At 32.6% G+C, this 16,714-nt stretch overlaps 2 protein-coding genes across 2 annotated transcripts; both read right to left on the reverse strand.

Moving 5' to 3' along the window:
- Nucleotides 1-517: 517 nt before the first annotated feature.
- LOC130806399 (uncharacterized) lies at nucleotides 518-3,529 on the reverse strand. Its single transcript, XM_057671460.1, has 3 exons — nucleotides 2,888-3,529; nucleotides 2,057-2,242; nucleotides 518-1,211 (listed from the first exon to the last, which is right to left on the reverse strand). The coding sequence occupies exons 1-3, from the start codon at nucleotides 3,392-3,394 to the stop codon at nucleotides 918-920; spliced, it is 987 nt and encodes a 328-aa protein (XP_057527443.1). The 5' UTR covers nucleotides 3,395-3,529; the 3' UTR covers nucleotides 518-917.
- A 10,182-nt stretch (nucleotides 3,530-13,711) lies between these two features.
- Nucleotides 13,712-16,113, reverse strand: LOC130806410 (60S ribosomal protein L8-1-like). The gene is made up of 2 exons (XM_057671476.1): nucleotides 15,453-16,113; nucleotides 13,712-14,366 (listed from the first exon to the last, which is right to left on the reverse strand). Exons 1-2 carry the CDS (start codon nucleotides 15,890-15,892, stop codon nucleotides 14,030-14,032), a joined length of 777 nt encoding a protein of 258 aa, XP_057527459.1. The 5' UTR covers nucleotides 15,893-16,113; the 3' UTR covers nucleotides 13,712-14,029.
- Between the last annotated feature and the right edge of the window lie 601 nt (nucleotides 16,114-16,714).

Below are 16,714 nucleotides of genomic sequence, written 5' to 3' on the forward strand. Positions count from 1 at the left end.
CACTGTTAATTTGTATATAATTTTTAATTAATAAGTTTAAGTATAATGAAGTGGAATCTAGTTTGATTCTTCTCAATGTGAAGGTTATTATATCAATTTTGTATAATTTTTAATTATAAACAATTAGAGATATTATAGACTGAATTAGTGTATTGGCAAATGTGTAAAAAGAAAATAAGACATTAACTTTGAATTTAGAGGGAGTAGAATTACATCTATTTTGTTCTTATTTTGCACCAGTTGCAAAAGTGGTGAAATTTAATGAAAAAAACATTAAATTGAAAAATAAGATAAAAAAATCAATAAAAAATAAAATCAAATGGTTAAGATGGATGAAGAATATAAGTTTACAAATGAGATTAAAAAAAGAGTAAAGTTATTATAAAAAAAGTACAAAAACAGTGTAATAAATATAATAAAAATTAATGCAAAATGAGAATGACATATAATTTGTTGGTGAAAAAACAAAAAAAAATAATACTCATCAGCTATAAATATAAGATACTAGTAGTACATAAAAACACTCAACAACAACAATAATACCGAGGTTTTAATCCAAAAAATTAAAATCAACTACATAAACAAATAAATCAGTTACAATATCATCAACATAGTTTCTTCTCGCCATAAAATATATTTATCATATTATGAATCTAAAAAACCCATAAAATTACAAAGATATCAAAATCAACAAATATAAATAATACTTCTAGATTCTACTACCCCTATACATAAAGAAATTACAACACTCCTTTGTGTGTTGTAGTTGTATTACATCAACAATAAATAAAAATGTCAACCCAACAACCATGGGTCGGGTCGGGTCATCAGCTCTTCACCAAACCAAATCATACTCTTATGTTAACTTGACCAGGCTGTCACCCTCAGTTTTCCGGAACAAAATGAGAATCAAATGCTTATTGATAAGTGCAAGCTTTCTTTAAGTTAATAGGATGGCTTTTCTTAGTAGGATTCGGATCATAAACAACATTACAATTAATTGTTTTATAGAATTTGGGTTTTACTAATTGACCTAAAACATAAGCTCTGGATCTTACTGTAAAACTTAGTGTCATATTTACTGGTGCTGTTGGAACTCCTGTTGATGTACCCACCAAAGTTTGACCACTTCCATATAGTGGAATTTTGTCCCCAAATATTTGTACACTTACTGTTTTTTGACTCTTTCTTGATTGATAAAATTTCTTCAGCTGCAAATTGTTATGCAAAATACATATATTAGTCTTTTTAAAGATGGGTAATCAACAAAGATGGGTAATCAACAGAGGGGTCTTTGAGGGCGTGTGAGGTGATCGACCGTACACGCACAGGGCCCCTCTTTCTCCCGTATATGAAAAAGTTAATAAAAAAAGAAATATGTTAAGTTTATTAATAAAATCAATATATTTACTATAAATAAGGCGCAATATAAAAGTTTTGCATAGGGCCCCAAATTTTCCAAGACAGCTCTGATAATCAAATGCTTCAGGGTCCGAGTCAGCAACCCAATATCTCACACAAGATGGGGTCGGGGGAGAAAAGGGTAGGGTAGCGGACAAAGGTAATCAATTGATTTGACGGTTTTAAATCGATATGTTTGATAAAAGAATTTTTGATTGGTTTTCGGCTTTTAGATGGTTCAAATAACTAAAAATTGACTTAAGAGACATTTAAGCCAAAACCAAAAATCAAACAATTACTATAGTCAGCTTTTTTACTGACTTTTGACCAAAAATCAAACAATTACTATAGTCGGCTTTTTTACTGACTTTTGACTTTTTAACTGACTTTTTCTCAATAAAGACAACAAACAACTTATTTTTACCAAAACATTCACTAATAACAAGCATATCAGCCAATACTTTCAAGTCAATCGGTCTTGATTAATCCGGTGTCATTGAATGTTTCTACCTAGGCCGGATTTGGGGTGTAATGTAAGCAATCTTAACCTTAAGAGATTGTTTATTTTCCGCAAAATAACAATTGGAATTGAGTTGATGAGTTATTTGAATGGTAGTATATAAAGAATTGAAATTTTAGGGATTAAATTACTTACACTTCCAGTAGCAACAGTAATTTGAGAATAGGATAGATCTAAAGGAGTGGAAGTGACATGAACACCAAAAAATGTAGCTGTGTTTCTGTATACAAATTTTAGAGTTGAATTCACTGATGCCATTTCTGTTGCTACCCCTGTATGATCTGATCCAGCTGATACTATGAATCTGTCGAATTTTATACTCTGTTTTTTGTAAATAAAGAATAAGAAAATTAATCAATATTCATGGAAATTTAGTCAGAATTATGAAGTTGGTACCATAAAACATAAATTCAAAAACACAGGAAAATTATCTAAATTCGGAGTATATAATTAATCAAAATCCCAGAAAATTCAGCTTTATTGAGCTAAAATGTAATAAATTCAATCAAAACCCATAAAAATTTCGGATAAATGGGGTAAAATTAATCCAAAATCAAGAAAAGTCGGCTAAAATGGGGTAAAATTAATCCAAATCCTAAACCTAGAAAATTTAGCTAAATGGTGTGATATAATCCAATTCAAACCCAGAAAATCAGCTAAGTGATATAAATTTAATACAATTAAAAATCCAGAAAAGCCAGCTAAATGGTTTAAACTTAATCCAATTTAAAACCCAGAAAATTCAGCTAAATGGTACTTCTATAAATTTATGCAAAACCCATAATCAAGCTAAAATTGTATAAAATTAAGGGGAAATCCAGAAATTTCGGCAAAAATGGTATGATAAACAACCGATAAATTGAGCTGAAATGGAGTACAAAATTTATCCAAATCCCAGACAAATTGAGCTAAAATAATGTATAAATAATCAAAACTCCAGAAAAAGTAAGGTTGCTCAAGTAGTACCTTGACAGTAATTTTAGGTTTTTGCGGACGAGCAGCACCCCATAGAATCAAAGCGAAGAAAGAGAACAGAACAAAGAAACCCAAAATAAAAGCAAGCACATAACATCTACGAGAAAGAGGTTTCTGACTTTCCTCATCATCAACAAGATTTTCTTCTTCAATTACATCACACTCCTTCCATGGCTGTTTTTTCTGCCCACCTTTCCCCCCACCTCCAGATCCAGCATCGTTAGGGGAGATCTTACGGGAACCATTATTGGGCTTGAATGAGCCCGAGAAACGGGTCGAAGAAGATTCACGAGAATGATGACCCACAGAAGAATGAGCATGAGGAGGTGAGCCCATTGGGCTTAAAACGGGTGTAGAGTGAAACGACGTCGTGGTTTTCTCACCATCGTGGGAATCACGAGATGGGCTTTGGACGTAGTAAACCGGGCGGCGTGGTGGAGATCTGTTGGGTGACGCCGCCGATAAGCTGGTTACGTCGGAATCGGTTTTAGCGTGCATTTTTGTATAGTGTTGTGTTTTGGTTGATGCAGTAAAGTCCCTTGGTATTGACTAAGGTCTGAAAGTTGGTATATTTAGGCTGTCAAGTTTTCGGTGGAGTTTGATTAAGTTGCACATGCGAATTATTATTAACTTGTAGAAGTAGAGGTGTTATTCATATAATTTTCTTATCTCTTTTGATAAAAGATAATATATTATTATTTAATTTGTCACTAATTATAATTTTGATTATGTTCTATCAATTTTCATATGTTTTTCTGATTTATTTTTTCACTGATTTCAATGTAAACTTAAAAATCAAATAATGTTAATTGTAAGTTTTTAAAAATTTTAAATAGTTGATATTTAAAAAGTATATATATAGAGCCGAATCTAATAAGATCTAACATAAATATAATTTTCTTATAGATCGATGAAAAATCCTAAACAAAGTTTTACACTAAAATTCATAAATTTTATTTAAAAAAAACGTATGAAAACGGAGGGAGTAATGTCGTTAAGCTTTATATACTCATGATGATGAGAAGATGTTAATCCAGTCGGGATTAACAATAATATTATAGAGTAGTTTAATTATTTTAAAAGTAGGATTAAATTTTTTTAGGATAATTTAGTTTTAAAAATTTAACCTTTCATTATTTTTAAATCGATATTTATCGTATTTTTTTCAAAGGTCTTAATAACCCTTTAACAGTTAAACTTGTAGTTTCTGAATTTTTAAGTATTTTTTTAATAAGACAAATAACCCCCCTTTCCACACCCCAATAAGGCAATAACCACCACCTTCCCCTCACCCTTAGCCTCCCCTTCCCCTTCCATGCAAACGGTGCCACCAACCCTTGCCCCACAACCACTTGATTCCCTCTCTCAGTGAAAATAGTTCAACCTATTCATAATGTGTTAGGTTTACACATTTACCGATACACTAATTCAATTATAAATATCTTTGATTATATACATAACTAAAATCTTATAAAAATTTGATATTTATAAAATTTACGTTGAGTAATCTAACTTTTTAGTATGTTATAACTTATACATCTAGATAAGAGAGAATAATATAAAAAAAAATATATAATTTTGGACATCAACGAATTTAATAATGCCATGCTTGGAAACCATGATTTCATTTGAAAATTTGAAATTGACTCAAATTTTTGAACTCAAATTTATTGTTAGGCATATCAAAAATTTTTAAATTTGGATTTGAATCAAATTCCACCATTGTTTTTAAAGTAGTAAAAGTTGAGAATTTGAAAATGACTATCCAAACCTTGTCATTCTCAAATTCTTTCATTTATAATTTTATAATTGAAATTCATAATTTAAAATGAAATACTTATTCTCATTACTTCTATTTTAGAGACTAACAAATTTAAAACTAATACGAAAAGTTAGGGCAAATACTATTTTCTCAATATAAATTAAAGTCTTTCATTTGATTCACGATTTGCTCTCTATCTTGTGCTTGACCTATTAAGTGATAAAGGGATAAAATTATAAAAAATAATATTGCGAAGTATCTAGAATAAAATATAAGTATTCAAGTATGATTAATGACAAAATAATAAATTGTAATTTTTGTTGGAAGGTGGTAAGCTTAAGATATTTAATTAAAACTTTTTTTTATCCTTTTCTAAAAGTAAACAACTAATACTAAGCTGCAAGGAAGGATCTGACAGCTTCACAATAGTTGGCACCATCTTTCTTACATTGCTTGTGCCACCCACCTAATGCCTTTCTTTTTTCATTTTCTTTTTCTTTGTCTTTTTGGTCAGAAAATGTTGGAGAAGTATTTATTACACCATTTCTATTATTGTGAAAATTTTTTATGAATAAAAATTTTATTGTGAGTTTTTTATTCCACTCGTGAATAAGGTAAAAAAAACCTTATGTGTTTTTGGAGGAATTGTGCGTTAGGTCACAACATCCAAAATAAATAAAAACTTCACACTTATCCTCCTAATAACTTTCTATATTTTTTAAATAAGTTTTTAATTTATACAAATATATCAAAAAATATAGTAGTATTTAAATACTTCATCTAGATTTTAATAGTTGCTATATTTTTTGTAGCAACTTATGTTTATCAATTGCTCTTGTTTGGCATATGCTTTTCTATATAATGCAAAACGTAGTCAAATAAGATTTTATTTGATTGTTAATGCATATTTTTTATAATATTAATTTTTTAAAATTTTTTATTATATGAAATTAAATATATTAAAGATTAAAATTGTGCATTTGAATAATGTGAAAAACATAAATATAGCAACTATGAAAAATCGATAAAGTTTTACAATGATCAGGAAATTTTGTGCTCTACAAATAGACATCCTTTTTGCTAATTTTTTAACATAAAAAATTTTAATTTTTGTAATTCTACATAAATTGGTATATTAGGAATAAGTGAGAAAACTTTTTTGGTTTCTCATTGATGGGATAATTTTTATGTGAAAAATTTTCAATCAAAAATATGATGTGGATAAGAAAGAAAGTGTAGAGAGCTCATCAAGAGCGCTCTTAGGTGGTTCTCATTTTCCACCAGCTGCAAAATAGTTAAAATTTTATGGGAAGAAAACCAAGTTGGAGAATAAATAAAAAATAAGTGGAGTATAAAATGAAAGATTACGATGAAGAAAGAGTATAAATTTATAGATAAAATTAAAAAGAAGAATAAGATTATTGTCAAAAAAGAAAATGATGTAAAAACTTTGCGAGACAAATAAAAACAATGGCTTATAAGAAGAAAAATTCAGGAAGTTGTAATTTAATCTCAAACATTTATTTTAAAAGTTACACCATTCTATTGGAAAATGTGAATATATGATTTAATTTTTTTAGTTGGCTAAACGATCTTTTAAGTTTTATCTTTGTTTTTAAGAAAAATTTACAAATAATACTTTCAAGTATTGCTTATAGATTTAAAATACCATTAACTATTATTTAAAATTGTACACCACTAAATATTGGGATACATAATTTAATATATCTCAAGTTTTCAACTATTGCTCATTGATTCATGATAAACGATAGAACACGTTTTTGGCTTAATACTTGTGTTCAATATTTTTCTGTATTTTGATTCAATGATAATGATGTGTATATATACAAAGGAGTTCCTAGGGTTGCTTAAAATAACTCATACAAAATATAAAAGTTCCCCAATTACAAATATTCTAAATATACTGTTTTCATGTTTTAACACTCCCCCTCAAGTTGGGTCATAGTGTCGCTAAACACCCAACTTGCATAGAACTTCTTCAAAGAATTGAGTTCCGACCGCCTTTGTGAGAATATCAGCTAACTGGTCCTTTGACTTCACATGAGGGAGTTTGATCACCTTTGCTTCCAATTTTTCTTTTATGAAATGTCTGTAGACTTCTACATGTTTCGTATGAGCATGTTGGACGAGATTCTCTGAAATGTTGATTGCAGCTTGATTATCACAATACAGCTCACAACTTCTTGTGGGAGTAAACCTGAGTTCTTTCAGTTGCTTTCTAAGCCATAAGACCTTTGTGATTCCCTTTGCAACTCCTTTGAACTTTGCCTCTGCACTAAACATAGCAATCACTTTCTGTTTCTTGCTTCTCCATGTAACTAGATTACCTCCTACAAGAGGGAAGTATCCTGAAGTTGACTTTCTGTCATCTCTGTCGCCTGCCCAGTCTGCATCTGTGTAAGCAACAAGGTTAAGATGCCCATTCTTTTGGTATAAGACTCCTCTGCCTAGGGACCCTTTGAGGTATCACAGGATTCGAAACATTGCTTCTATATGTTGAACGTGTGGTCTGTGCATAAACCGACTAACAATTCCCACTGTGTATGCAATATCAGGTCTCGTATGAGCTAAGTAAATCAACTTCCATACCAATCGCTGGTACTGCATACGATTAGCTAGTTCCCCTCCTTCATGCATCTACAGTCCATGATTCATCACCATTGGTGTCTCGATGGGTTTACAGTCTAACATCCCTGTCTCACCTAACAAATCTAAAACATACTTCTTTTGGGATATGAAGATTCATTTGTTTGATCTAAGAACTTCAATTCCCAAAAAAATATTTAAGTCTCCCAAGATCTTTCATCTCAAATTCTTGGAACAGCTTGCTTTTGAGACTCTATAGAAATTATAAGACATGTTATTTTTCTTCCTTCTCGTTTAAGAAATAAAGTATGATCAGAGTTACTCTGTCTGTACCCAAATCTTCTCATAGCAGATGTAAACCTCCCAAACCATGCCCTAGGAGACTATTTCAAACCATACAATGCCTTTCTGAGTCTGCAACCTTCATTCTCTGAGAACTCTGAAGTGAACCCTGGTGGTGCTTCCTTGTACACTTATTATTGTAACTCTCCATGAAGAAAAGCATTCTTCACATCGAACTGATGAAGGGGCCAGTCTAAGTTTGCTACTATACTGAACAAGACCCGGATTGTATCAAGTTAGGCGACTGGAGAAAAGGTTTTTGAGTAGTCAACCCCATATGTCTGAGTGTACCCCTTTGCCACAAGTCGAACTTTGTATCTTTCGATCGTGCCATCTGACTTGTATTTGATTGTGAACACCCATTTACATCCGACGACCTTCTTTTTATTTGGCAGAGTGCATTTCTCCCACATGTCATTTCTTCCGAGAGCACTGATTTCTTCTTCCATAGCATTTCTCCAATGATCGGTAGTTAAGGCTTCTTCTACTGTGGTTGGAACTTTGGTTGCATACAATGCTGCACAGAATGCCAAGGCACTCTATGACATATTTCCTCCATCTGGTTGCTCAATGGGGTATCTCGATCGTCTAGCATCATAATCTGGATCATATCTCAATGGGGTACGAGGGGGTAGCACATACGATGCTTTATCACCACCCTGACATTCATGATCCCCTGTATCTATATCCTCTGCAACAACTTCCTCAGTCAAGGTATCAACAATGATATTATCATCAACAATACCTTCTAAATGGCTCAGATGATCAGATAGGACTGGTAAAGGTGTGGACTGAACAACCTGGTGAGATGATTCTGTAGTATTGCCTACTTTTTCTGTTGGGTCTAGGTTGGATAACCATGGACTAGTTAACCATCTGAGATCGTCATCTTGTTTCTCCCTTGACATCGAAGATGGCGGTAGTAAAACTTTGTCTCAATGAAATCACAATCCATGGTGGTGTACACCTTCTGAGCCAGAGGATCATAACACCTATAAACTTTTTGATTCCGTCCGTACCCAACAAAAACACACTTCACTGCTCTTGGCTCAAGTTTATTTCGTACCCGCTGCGGACAATGGACAAAAACTGTACACCCAAAGATTCTAGAAGGTAGGGAGCGTGAAGAAGGTATGAGATGATGGGTTTGCAGGGTTTCCAAAGGTGTGTTGTAATGAAGGCTTTTAGTGGGAAGTTTATTGGAAAGGCAGTTGGCAGTGGTAATGGCTTCAGGCCAAAGGTGAGTGGGGATATGGGATTCGAGCATGATAGCATGGGTTATTTCAAGTAATGTTCGATTTTTCTGTTTCGCCACACCATTTTGTTAGGGTGTATCAGGGCAAGAGGTTTGGTGAATTAAGCCTTTATGGGTAAAAAAAAATTTCATGTTAGAATTAATGTATTCTCTACCATTATCTGTTTTAATCATGTGAAGGTTGGGTTTAAAATTGGGTACAAATCATATTATAGAAATCAACAAACACTCTAAACACCTCAGATTTATGTTTGAGAAAATAAATCCAACTCATTCGGGTAAAATCATCAGTAAATATAACAAAGTATGAAAACCATGTATTCCTACTACCGGAGTGGGACCCCAAATATCAGAGTGAATAAGCATAAAAGGAACATCGACTTTATTCATACTACTAGAATACGAATGTTTATGACTTTTTGCCAAAATACATGTTTCATACTTAAAATTTGATTTAAGCCCCACTAAATTAGGAAAAAGTTTCTCTAGATATCCTACTGATGGATGTCCAAGACGTTGATGCCATGTCAATAGTTGTCTTTCCTCTGACCCGCGAACAAGAACTGCTTTGCCTTTTTGAGTCTCCTCTCCCAAGTAGTACAATCCACCTCTCTCAATACCACATTTAAAGGGTTGAGGCCACTGATTTTGGTACCCCTCCCATTTAACCTTAATCCTCTTCCTCCTTGTGCTCTGTTTAAGGGAATGCTCCCTTCTTTCTCTTCGATACCTATACTGTTCAAAGCAGAACCTGGGTCTCCTTCTTCTTCTTCCATGGAAGGACCTTCATCTACACTCCATCCCACAGCAGCTCTGCCTGTTCGATTTTGATCGGAAAAACGGGCCACCCCTTTTGCTCTTTTCTTCTTTGCGTCTTTCCACCATTCAAGGTAGCCTACTAGTTTGAAACACTCATTTTTGGTGTGTCTTGTGCCACCACAATGAGTGCATTTGAGGTGAGCTTTGTCATCATCACGCCAGTAAGTCCTTCCTTTGACAGCGAACCCCCCTCCGATGCTCGATGAGTCTAAATCTGATGAGGGCTCCTTTTTCATTATCCCATGCCTCATTATTTCTCTCCTAATGCTTGCATAGGCCTCCTCCATCGTAGGGAGTGGGTCTTGAAGGAGTAGATCCTTTCCCTCCTTGTCGAACATATCATCAATCCTTGCTAGGAATTGATACAATCTGTTTTGTTGAATTAACTGGTTGTAGATGATAATATCATTTGGGTCTTTCATGGGATTTGGTTGTCTTCTGTCAATCTCTTTCCACAACATGAATAATTTGCTGTAGTACTTCTCAATTGGGTCTGTACCTTGTTGGATTTTGTTGGTTTTAACCGAGAGGTCAAATATTTGCAGGTCATCCCTTCCGCTACCGTATAGTGTCTCGATTCCTTGCCATAAAGTTTTGGCTATTGGAAAATCAAGGAATTGATTCACCAGGTCAGGATTTATATTCTCCAATATCCAAAAGATGACAATCGAATCATTTCGAGTCCATTGGTTGTACGCTGGGTCATTTTTGGATGGTAGATCGGCAATGATGTGATTGAGCCGATCACGACCACTAATGGCTAAGTGCATCAGCCTGGACCATTTTGTGTAATTCTGATTTGTTAGTTTTTCGGATATTGAGAGGGTTTGGGTATTGGTTGTGGTTTTAGTGGGCAATTTGTTGGGGTTTAACTGTTGTAATAGTTGCAACAATTGTCCCATTGTGACCGGCTAGTCTAATGCTATGATAGTTTTGGAGTCTCTCTCCATTCTGGGTTTTTCAAAGGTAAGATAACTGGTATATGATGAACCTACAAAAACGATTCAGAATCGTTGCTGCTCTGATACCATGATAAACGATAGAACACGTTTTTGGCTTAATACTTGTGTTCAATATTTTTCTGTATTTTGCTTCAATGATAATGATGTGTATATATATAAAGGAGTTCCTAGGGTTGCTTAAAATATATGATACAAAATATAGAAGTTTCCCTGATTACAAATATTCTAAATATACTGTTTTCATATTCTAACAATTCAAAGTACCCAACATAATTGGTTAAAAATGATATGCATAATGTTCAAAACTAAGTATTCCACTTAAGGATATACCAAGTTAAATAATAATTATGAGTATTTTAAGTCAACGACCAATAATTGATAATATTATTTACAAATTTTGCTTGTTTTTATTTATTAATTGTTGCATTGGCGGGATTTAGGTGATTTGCGGATATTCCTAAAGAAATTCGTTCCAAGAAAAGCATGATGATGAAACCTCGTCCTTTGACTAATGCTAAAGTTTTCAATACATTCCAACTGACATCTCATTTAGTCTTCATTGCTAATTTTTTCCATCAGAATTTGGTTGAATATTTTCAAAGAAGATAATTATTAATTAGAAGTAAAGTAAAATTCTATTGTTTAATTTATTTTTGTTAGCAGATAATGGTATTCAATAAGGTAATAATTCCTCTGTTTTAAAATACTTGCAACATTTAATTTTTCATATAATCTAATGCACTAACTCAATCATTAATATATCTATTTATGTATAATAAAAAATTATAAAATTTAATATTGATAATCGTTGCATTGAGACGAATCAAACAAGATTTCACTTGACTATGTTTTAACTAATAAATTAAAAATTAATCAGAAATTAAGGATGATTAATGATTAGTACAATATTACTAATGTCGCAAGTAATTTAGAACAGAAGAAATATTTTCTGTGTATAAATGGGACATTAAGACGAATCAAATAAGATTCCATTTGACTATGTTTTAACTAATAAATTAAAAATTAGTCACAAATTAAGGGTGATTAATAAATATTGCAATATTTTTAATGTCGCAAGTAATTTAGAACAGAAGAAATATTTTCTGTATATAAATGGGATAAAGGCATGAACATCAGAGATCACTGCTGAACAACTCATAAACAAAAACAGACCCTAATTATTGTACCAGAAATTCCTAATTAAACACTATGATTTATAAATCACCGCACAAAGATAAAACAAATACTAATAAAGTAAACAAAATAAAAAAAGACAAATTAAAATTCTAAAAGCCCAACCTTATTAAATTCTTCCACATAAGAATGATTTGTCAATATTAAAAATCACCATTATTTAGTTAGATCAACTCTTGTTGTACATATAACATTACTCACTTACTTTGCCAATTGTTGCATATTCCAACATACATGTCCACAAACCACAATTAAATAGGTTTCCACCATGCATCTCTAAGAAAAGCTTTCATTTCTTCTTTAATCAATTTCTTCCTTTATATACTAACCACATCCAACATTTCTATGATGTGCAATTGATGAAGTAGCTGGTTTCTTTAAGGAATGCTTGAATTTGGTGTAAATATTTAAAAGGGTAAAAAAGGTCAAAGCAAGAAAATTAAGTTGATAAATGAAAAATTAGTAAGTTGTAGAGGTGGATGAATAGTTGCAAAATAATGAAAAATAAAAGGAGCTTTTAATTTTATGGGGTAAATATTTATCCTAGAGGAGGGTGGGGGAATGTATTATCTCTATAATAGGGGAAATTATCTTCTTTTTTCTTTATTGTTTTTATTTTATGCTCATTTTATCTTCTTCACAACTATCTCAACTACTTCAAATGCATCTCTATTTGTTTTTAATTCATTAGTTTGACTTTATTTCCCCCTTAAACATTTACACCCAATCCAAACATACCCTAAGAAAATCTCATAATCTTCGGTAATTTAATCACTCTACTCTCCAATATATCTCTCTTTCTTACTTACTCTTTTTAATAATCTTTCATACTATCTCTTTTTCATACACTTATTTAACTAGCTCCAATCAAATATTTAATTAATCTAATTTTCACTACTTTATTTCAAATATCTTGTGTTATTGGTTTATAAAATTATTATATTTTCGGCTCCTTCTCAATTACTCAAAAAGACATATGTGTCTAATCAATTATAATCTTTTGCTAATACTACAAATCAAGAATACTCTTCCTTTGATGATCTTGCACAAAAATCAACAATTTATAATGTTAAAATAAAAGTGATCAATCACCAAGGAAAAAAATATATCAGACGTTTGTTTCAAAAAAAAAAGGTACAACAACTTTCAGAATATACTTAATTATTTATTCTCATTACAAAATTATACCTAACTACTTCATGCAATATTAGGTTAATGTGATGAAAGCTATGTGATCTCAAATCCCACCATAAAACATGTTATATACTCTGATGATTGAGGTCCCAAAATATGTTATATACTCTAACAAAAGTAACAATCTTCTAATTATGACACATACAAAATATACGTAGGCTTAACTTTATTTTATAATTTGTGAATTTTGTTTAACACAATTTAAAAGAATATCCTAAAAAATTCGCCAGCATAAAAAAAAATCTTATAAGGAAAAAGCCAGAGTCTAAAGATGTAGGGTTTTCTTTAAACAAGATGATAAAACACCCCAACTAATAAGATTTATTTTCATCAATCATACAATTTAATAAAAAAAACGGTAAAATTTAACATGACGTTATTATAGTGATTTGTCGTACAAAATAATTTTAACAAATTTAATAACTAATAACTAATAACTAATAAGTAGAGGTTGAGAAACGGATTAAATGATCCTGAACACAACCGTGACTCGTACATGATAAAATCGAATTATCATAGTGACATGCTAAAAACCAAAAGTTACCTGATCTGATGACCAAAATGGCCACCTCTACTATGAGAAAACATTGTGAGCATGTTCCCCATCGTCTAAATGACAGCAGGCACTGCAGCTCTAGAATAACCATGGGATCAGATGTGAGAGTGAACACTTGCAAGAATAGAAGTAAAGCTGCGGACATGGTACATCTTGTTATTGACAATTGACATACATCTCTACAATTCTATCCTGATTTGTGCAGAATACAGAATACTGAGTTGATGACTATAACTATGATATAGATATCGTCCATGATACATTGAACTGATAGATGTGCTAAAAAGATAATGGCATAAAGAAATTTATCCAAGTTACCATAACAACTCAACAAGAGCCAATCCTACAATTCCAAACAAAATTCTGATATACTTGATATTGCAATCTTCCAAAAAGGTACTCTTTTAGATCAACTTTAAAAAAAGACAAAAACGATTTAAGCCTAATCACTCTTAGAAGCAGTGGCAGCAGCTTGACCACGGAGACGACCAGTCCTCCTGGCGGCAATGAGACCAACCTTTTGCCCAGGTGGAGCATCTCTGCGGACAGTACTGGCGTGACCAATATGCTGGTGGTTACCTCCTCCATGAGGATGCTCAACTGGGTTCATAGCAACACCACGAACCTTGGGCCAGCAGTTTCTCTTGACCCTGAATTTGTGGTAAGCATTACCAGCCTTGAGAAGAGGCTTCTCAGTACGTCCTCCACCAGCGACTTGCCCAATCATCGCACGGCAACCACTCGGCACAATCTTCTTGGAACCAGATGGGAGCTTGATCCTATAATAGATACAGCATTGTTAGGTAATTAGGTGGGAATCTCATCGCATATACGCCAAATACGGCATACAACATTGAACTATATTCCAAAAGCTCTTACTTCAATTAGAATAATATTTCTAATTAAAAGGCGCAGAAGAGTATTCGCTACTAATTCTACATAAAATTAGTTATGTCATGCATTAAAAATTCATCTCTAACACAAAATAGCATTCAAAGGCACCAAACATAAACTTCCATCATAATTTTGCCTCAGAATAGACAACAGTGGACATTCAACCCCAAAACATCATTGAATGTGAGTGTGTGAGATCAGCCTAAAAATCAAGAACCTACTAGACATCCATAATTCACTTATATAACATGAACATCAAGCAGAAATGAAGAAAAACCAATGTATATTGATGAATTTGAATAGGCTAAAAACATTAGCTTTACCAAGATTGAGTTCAAATTGTAAAATCTGCAATCCTGTCAAACCATCTATTGCAAAAAACATAATCAACTACACGAAACAAAGCTCACAAGCTAAAACAGATAAAATGCCCACTTCTAATAGATTAATCCACCGAAATACCACCACATAACACATAATCCAAAATGATCATCCATCTTTAAAACCGAAGATTAATGTGTCAAAGCAGATCACATATCATTAACCCTTTAACAAACAAAACACATTTAACACAAATCAAAATCATTTCTCAATCCCATACCTTATTTCAACATTAAATAACCGAATTCAAACAGGATACCAACCACAACCTACAAACACTCGATACAAATTAAAGCCACTATACATAATATTTTGCTTCTCATAAAAGGTTCAGGCATTATATTCAAAAAACAAACCCAAAATTATTAAAATATTTAGTGCTGTATCATCATTATCAATATGATGAGAATAATAACAATTAATTTAATACAACAAAACCACAAAAATAATACCCATTTCATAAACAATCAAAACGAATCAAACCCATAATTTCATTTCTTTTTCTCATCACAAGATCCACACAATAAGAGCCCACAAAATATTACCAATATATAAGAAACCATTTAAGAAAGGCTTAAACAACATCATACCTAGTGGTGTCATGATCAGGATTGTGGGAGATAACAATAGCATAATCTCCAGAAGCACGTGCAAGAACACCACGATCACCAACATGATGTTCAACATTACAAACAACGGTTCCTTCAGGCATAGATCTCAAAGGAAGAACATTTCCAACCATTAAAGTAGCTTTCTTTCCACAATAAACAAATTGCCCAGTATACATACCCTCGGCAGCAACAAATAATTCCTTCTGATGCTTGTAACGGAATGGATGCCTAAATGTCACCTTAGCTAATGGAGCACCACGACCTGGATCATGAATGATATCAGTAACTACACCTTTTGTGTAACCATTGCGTTCACCGAAATCTAGGGTACGGAATTTGGCTGCTCCCTTGCGGTGATGAGTGTGGGCTTTGAAGACGGAACCAGCACCCTTACGTTGAGCTCTGATTACTCTTCCCATGGCGGCAAAACGGGGATGAGGATAGGGGAAAGGAGGAGATTAGGGTTTTTTTTGTGATGTTGCGGTGGAAATGAAAATGGAGATTGAGAGATTACGGGTTTTATTTGGGGATTTTAGGGTTTGGATTTTTTTTAGGCATGGGCCGTGGAAATTTTAAGTTGGGCTTTGATTGATGTTCAGTGTCTCATGACTCAATTCACTCTTTACTGAGACTCTCTCAATGAGACTGAACCTCAACAAGAGCTCAATCCATCATCGGGCCTAATATATTTTTCACAAATCCTTGTATGAGATAATCTTACTATGAGAGGCTATCAATAAAGTTAAATGACCTAACTAATACGAATTTTGAAATATACACTCTTTGTTTTGAAGTTGTCTAATCGAGAGACGGTTTCTCACTGTGAGTGCACAACAATTTTGTGTTTTTGTTATACTTTAGCGATGTTTGGTGATTGAGTAATTGATAAATGGTAAATGATTTTTATGTTGGTTGTAGAGCTAATATTAAATTAAAATGAAACGGTTATGTTAGGCATGTTTGGGTAAATGTGTTCCACAAATGATTATTAAGTAAATTTTTTAGTTAGTTGTTAGTTAGTTTGACCACTTGAAAATATTAGTTGTTTATTAGCTGCTAAGCTAGTTGTTTAAGCCACATATTATAAAGAGATGTTAGCTAAAAATTAATTGTTATACGTTGGCTATTTATCAAAAAAAAGTGGGTCAAAAAATCAAAAGTCAAAAAAAATTATTACGAGTAACTTTTTGGTTTTTGGTTTTGACATAAAAGTTACTTCATTTACCTAATACTTTTATCTT

This window comes from Amaranthus tricolor, chromosome 2 (assembly GCF_026212465.1).
Source record: "Amaranthus tricolor cultivar Red isolate AtriRed21 chromosome 2, ASM2621246v1, whole genome shotgun sequence".
NCBI classification, from domain to species: domain Eukaryota; kingdom Viridiplantae; phylum Streptophyta; class Magnoliopsida; order Caryophyllales; family Amaranthaceae; genus Amaranthus; species Amaranthus tricolor.